Raw genomic sequence first — 5740 nt, 5'->3', positions numbered from 1 at the left:
CAGCGGGGAGAAGACGGTGGTGTGCAAGCACTGGCTGCGCGGGCTCTGCAAGAAGGGGGACGGGTGTGACTTCCTGCACGAGTACGACGTGACCAAGATGCCCGAGTGCTATTTCTATTCCAAGTTCGGTAGGTGTGGGACGGGGTCGAGGACCCCAGCGAGCCTCTCCCACCCCAGCACCCATGTCCCTCCAGTCTGGCCTCGAGCAAGCGCCTGATGCCACCTCCTGTCTGCGGGAAGAAACACCACTGGCACCTGCCCAGGGCCACCATTCCCCAGGCCAAGCCTGGGTGTTCCCGGGGCACTTCTGTTCTTCCCATCCAGCCCATCCTTGAGCACTTTCCACTGCATTTGGCTTGAGCGACTGTTGTCCTACCCCTTACTCCCGCAGGTGAGTGCAGCAACAAGGACTGTCCCTTCCTGCACATTGATGCCACCACCAGAACCATGGGCTGTCCCTGGTACGACCGCGGCTTCTGCAGGCATGGTGAGCTGCTGGGATGACTGCTGGGGTGAGCAGGGGCTGCCCATGTTCCCTACCCACAGGTGACGGGGGGGTCTGGACCCCACTGCTGGCCCAATCTCCTGCCACCTCTGAGGTGACCGAGCCCAGAGTGGGGTGAACCACAGCGGGTTGTCTGGGGACTGCCTGGCAGTGGGACTAGGTGCCCAGTGGGGATTTGGGCTTGGGGCAGCAAAGGCCCCATAGAGCTGAAGGGGAACAGGGCTGCTGGGGAAAGCTGGGCTCCCGAAATCCCTGCGGGGCAGGGGGTGTGGTACTGTGTCCTCACAAACAGGAACTTCTCCTCTGCGTGGCAGGTCCCCTGTGCAAGTACAAGCACACGCGGAGGGTGATGTGTGCCAACTACCTCGTTGGCTTCTGCCCAGAAGGACCCAAGTGCAAATTCATGCAGTACGTACGGGGCAGTCGGGGGGGGGGGGGGCCACCAAGAGGCGGCGCGGGTGGGACAGCCCCCTCTCCGAGGCTGCAGAGGGGGACATGGCCCTTGCAGTTTCTGGGTCAAGGACCAGGGCGCTTTAGGCCCTTGTCTGAACTAACTGGACCCCTCTGGTCTCTCCTCACGTCCAACCTGAGCTGGTGACCGCAGGGTTTGCAGCGGGTGGGCAGGGGACAGCCCCGGTCCCCATGGGGATGCCTGTACCAGCTGTCTGAGTGCTGGGACAGCCCTGAGAGGCCATGGGAGCCATGGGGGGCTGTGGGGGAACCGCCTGCCACATCCCAGGGAGTAACTGCCGGTCCTCTGTGTCTCTCTCCAGCCTCAAGGCCGGGCTGATGACGAGCAGCACGGATCCATCCAAGGTGATGCGGGGAAGGTCCTATGCCATTCCCTCTTGAGCCGAAGCCCTTTTGCTCTGTGCCTCTGCCCATCAGGGTGATGCACCAGCTGCCCCTGCCCCACAGCTCTTGCTTCCCTTGCTTCTGCCCCAGCTCTTGTGGGAGCTTGTGGGACAGCAGCTGCCAACTGCCCCTCCTGCCCCATGTCCCCCCAGGGAGCTGGCTGTCCTTGGGGGCTGGCACAGTTGGATTTGGCTGCCGGCGGGGAGAGTGGATGCAAGGACGTGCCACCCGTGGAGCCCCCTCTACCAGTCACCGGCGCTACCTGGCACCCGACAGAGCAGCTGCGGGACACCAATAGCTGCCCCCTGGGCCCGCAGAGCCCGCTTGAACGAGGCATCTGCTTCAAGGTGAGTGTTTTTGGGACTGGGAGGCCTGGGAGCAACGGTCTTGCCTTGGAGGGAGGGTAAAGCGCTATGGCGAGGGGCAGCATGGGGCACAGGGACTCCCACAGTGCTCTCAAAACAGCCTCCTTGACTGGGGATGTCTTGTCTTCTCCCTGGGCTGTGTTTTGTGGTCCTGGAGCCTGCCCCCCCCCAAGGCAGCTGGGGTGTGAACCGGCAGGAAGGAGGCTGTACTTGGATTGAAATAATCTGACCGCAAGCGAAGGGACTTCTGTGCTAATAAACACTTGGCACGCAGCGGAATGGCCCTGGAGGGCTGCGAGCCCCTTGTGTCCCTCTGGGTCAGAGGTTTGTTGCAGTTGGAGGTCTTGGGATGCCGCTCGCAGGTGAGAGCTGTGCTGGAACCAGGCATGGCTCCATTAGCCCAGTCGCTGGGAAATGATGTGAAAATGAACATGCGGTAACATGGCGCTGGGTTGATCCAGCACAAAACCAATGCCTGCCTCTCCCCGTCCCCCCAGTGCAGACAGAAAGGTCACCACGCCGGTAAGTGCGGGAAGACTCAGCTGGAAATCCTGCTGGAGAAGTGACTCGAGTGCTCCCGCACGGACCGTGGAAGGAGGACACCGGAAAGCGCGACGGAGCCAACAAGACGGCTACTAGGGCAGTTGCTGGACTAGAAAAGCCAGTCGGTTTTGCTCAGCACCGGCTCTCACAGCTCTCTGCGCAAGCAGCAGAGAAATCACAGCTTCCCCAACGCAACCAAAACCGGACTCTTCACAGCCGCCTCCGTTCCCTCCCGCGCAGCCGGCTGCCGACGGGCTGGGGCAGCAGGAGCGGTCACTGTGCAATCACAGGTTTGAAGGGGCACGGGACCAGCTTGTGGCCAGGTCCCGGGCAGGTGAGGGCGTGGGTGTGCTAACCCCCTCTGAAGGTGGGGCAAGAAGCACCACACTTGAGAACACACAGTACCAAGCAGGAAAGGAAAATTCACAAAGGCTTTTATTGCTGGGAAGAGGGAGTTTTTGGTGAAACACCTCTGGCACAGTACTACTGCACTGCTCTTTGAATAAAGAGTTCAGATTTTTTTTTTCTTGGCTTTTTTTTGTTGTTTTACCCTTCATGCCTGTAACATGACCAACCCTTTTCCAGACATGTTCGGTGATGGCAGGCCACAACTAGCGCTCTCATAACTGTCCTCATTTGTCTGATGCAGACATAGGTTTGCCCTTCGGGCACAACAGCTAATGCAATGGATTTTCTTCCTCCAGAAACAGGGTGCTGCGGTCTGAGTGCTGCTTGCTTTAATGCCTTCACAAAGGTCCTTCCCTCAGAGCCTGGGCAGTCCCACCAGCGCCGTGCTGACAGCGAAGTAGGGGCTGGGAGCCCTTTGTGGAAGGGCCCTGCAGGGACCACCCTTCTCCTGCCAGTCGGTAGCAAACCCCATCGTGCTTGCTGTGGAGAGGGGTAAGACGGGTAAGATGGGCTGCGCCGGGCACAACTCTGCTAACTTAAAGGGAATGGTTATTCTGGCCTAACCCCACCCTGCCACAACCCATCACAAACCTTACTGCCAAACACTCAGACTACAACGTACGTGTCGATTAATCTATATTAACAGCCCAGGTCAAGGAGCTGCCCTGTGTCTGGCGTCCCAAAGCGAGATATTTGGGCTCCTGCAGACTACAGGAGCTCTACTGCATACAGACCTCCAAAGGGGCGGCTCTAACACTTTCTTCTTTCAGTACTAAATGCTGCCTGAACCACAGAGCAGTGACCGCAGGCTGTGACTGTCAGTGTCACCCCTCCGGCTACAGGAGGGTAACTGAAAAGCAGCCCCCTCGACAATTAATGAACCTGTCTCTGACAGTAAATGGGCCTCTGCTGATTTGAATCCCTGTTGGGACACTGGTTCTGAGCACTTCTGCTGGCTCCCAGTCAAATATTTGTGACTGTTCCTTGGGTGTTGTTCCAGCTTCTTCAGTGGTATTTACGCCAGCGATGACACTCTAGAAAAACAGGGCGGGGGGGGGAAACCAGAAGAGCGTTAGCACAGTGCTATGCTTGGGCACTACGTGAGCCTGCTTTGCCCAGCAGCGATGAGCAGGAGACTGACTGCAGCCTCCTCTGTTCACGTGCTGTAGAGCTGCGCGTGAAAGCAAGTCCTGCTGGGGAAACGACACAACCACCAGTAAATCTCTTGCCAGTTATGAGTAAATCCAGGGAATGGGCGCTTGGTGTTGGAACACCTCCTCCCTCCGCTTTGTGCAGGGTTTAAAAGTGCTCCCGACAGTTCCTGGCGCTCTCCAGGGAGAAGCTGTGAATCAGCAACTATCACCAACTTTAACTAAATTCCTCTGCCTACCTAAGCCAGGTCAGAATACTGTTCTCCGAGCTCTGGTATTAGTCTTAACTGTGAAGTATTTAAGCTATTTCAGGGCTTGAATTAACATGAATGGCAAATTGACTCTCCACCTACTGCAAAAAGGGGAATTGCCTGAAATAAGACAGATACCAAGAAGGAAATCTTACTGATGTGCTGATAGTTCCAGACATAGCTGAGGAGGCAGTACCCAGCCAGCAGCATGGAGATCCCAGCCGGTCCGCCCCTCTTCACGTTGATGTATTTGTTGTAATAGCTGCTCCAGGCTGTTGGAACAGAAATGCAAGGGTCAAATCACGCACAGGTCTTACGGAGTTCACTGGTTTCTGTGTAACTTTCCAAAGCCAAATGGTTGGGTCTATTAATTTATTTCTTTATAAAGATCCAAACTGGCCGCTTGGACCAGGCTGCAGCAAGTGAATCAGGTAAGTGGGACAATTCTGCCCCAAGAGCTGGGAATTTACCTTTCCGCACTCCTCCAAGCAGCCCCTGGGGAGACAAGTCGCAGGTGGCCAGCCACGCGGGCAGCTCCCCCAGCCTTACATCCATCAGGTGCCTTTCTGCGAGGGGACCTGTGCGAAGTCAGAGTGGTCAAAGGCAGGAAAGTGAGGGCAATGCTTGTGGTGCTCGTGCGTTCCCTGCGCTGGGGGCCGAGCACGGAGCCGGTATCTGGTACAGCTGCAAGAGACTTGGGCCTTACTGCTCAGAAAGGAAGAGCGATTTGTCTCTCCCACAAAGTGAGTTGGCTCCACCAGCCCAAACATGCAAGAGCCTGTCTTAAACCTAAAGAGAAATGTAAACCGTTGGTTTTGCAGGCTGGGGGGTTAGACAGTTAACCTCCTTGGATCCTTCCTGGATCACTTGCTGGACAAGCCCAGCAGCTTAGAGTTTCCTACCCCTCCTCTCCCATTCACAACAGACAGTTTAGCCTGACGGTGCAGTAAATCTCAGCAGCAGAGACTTCTGTTTCTCACATTACCTTGCCGTCCCTCTGAGAAATTGCCCTTTGGTATCTTTGTTGTGATCCCCACATCTTCTTGGAAAGGTTTCCCTGGAAAAATACTCAGCCCATCATAATTAGGATACAAGTCTGGAAACCACTCCAAGCCCATGGCACCTGCCGGCGTGCTCCTGCCAGAGGCCTGGGATAGACAGATGGGTTGGCTTTTGGAGGTGTGGAGCAAGAACTGGTGTAGCGCCAGCTCAGTGTCCCTCCTCGCATTCAGGATGGGCTCAGAAGCTACAGCCATCTGCTCCTTGCTCTCTCGAAGCTTTTGTATGCTGGTTAGGTAATTTTTGGATGTCCCTTCATTGTGACCTCTGAAACCCTCTATCACTGACAGATGGACGTTCTTGGTATGCAAAGCAGAAAGAGGGGCTTTACATTCCACACCAACTTCTAGGTACATCTGCTTCTCTTCTGCCACAGTTTTGTCTATTCCCTTCTGCTGAACGAGGTCACCAGGGCTATGGCTGCGGTCAGCTTCAGGGGGATCTTTAAGTACGGGTATTTTTATTGCCTTTAAACTACTGCCTTTTTCTCCCTTTGAGCTCGCAGGCGCGTTCTCCGCAGCTCCGAGGCCGCGCGTCTCTGCGTTTGCGGTTTCTGGAGCAGTTATTCCCTCCCGTGGGCCAGGCTGGGCTGCGTCAGCGGGG

General features: G+C 56.3%; 2 protein-coding genes across 4 annotated transcripts in view; one reads left to right on the top strand and one right to left on the bottom strand.

Annotated features, from left to right (window-relative positions):
- The window catches only part of LOC103914933 (putative cleavage and polyadenylation specificity factor subunit 4-like protein), a 3917-nt gene extending 968 nt beyond the window's left edge, over positions 1 to 2949 (top strand). Inside the window, exons 4-9 of the mRNA XM_009321664.1 lie at positions 4 to 128; positions 392 to 487; positions 820 to 917; positions 1513 to 1707; positions 2509 to 2602; positions 2918 to 2949. Of these exons, the coding sequence (XP_009319939.1) occupies positions 4 to 128; positions 392 to 487; positions 820 to 917; positions 1513 to 1707; positions 2509 to 2602; positions 2918 to 2949 (640 nt within the window). The remainder of the gene's footprint in view (positions 1 to 3; positions 129 to 391; positions 488 to 819; positions 918 to 1512; positions 1708 to 2508; positions 2603 to 2917) is intronic.
- The window catches only part of LOC103914931 (chromosome unknown open reading frame, human C17orf80), a 3284-nt gene continuing 229 nt past the window's right edge, over positions 2686 to 5740 (bottom strand). The window contains exons 1-4 of one of the 3 annotated variants that reach the window (XM_009321659.1): positions 5064 to 5724; positions 4549 to 4656; positions 4234 to 4350; positions 2686 to 3156 (exon numbers count right to left, since the gene is read on the bottom strand). In XM_009321659.1, coding sequence (XP_009319934.1) covers positions 3032 to 3156; positions 4234 to 4350; positions 4549 to 4656; positions 5064 to 5493 — 780 coding nt within the window. In that variant the 5' untranslated portion in view covers positions 5494 to 5724 and the 3' untranslated portion in view covers positions 2686 to 3031. Of the gene's footprint in view, positions 3711 to 4233; positions 4351 to 4548; positions 4657 to 5063; positions 5725 to 5740 lie in introns of those variants that run through there. The other 2 variants (XM_009321660.1, XM_009321661.1) reach the window with 2 other exon arrangements.

This window comes from Pygoscelis adeliae, unplaced genomic scaffold, assembly GCF_000699105.1.
Source record: "Pygoscelis adeliae isolate BGI_AS28 unplaced genomic scaffold, ASM69910v1 Scaffold184, whole genome shotgun sequence".
In the NCBI taxonomy this organism is placed as follows: Eukaryota; Metazoa; Chordata; class Aves; order Sphenisciformes; family Spheniscidae; genus Pygoscelis; species Pygoscelis adeliae.
This window is presented reverse-complemented; position numbering and strand designations above follow the sequence as displayed.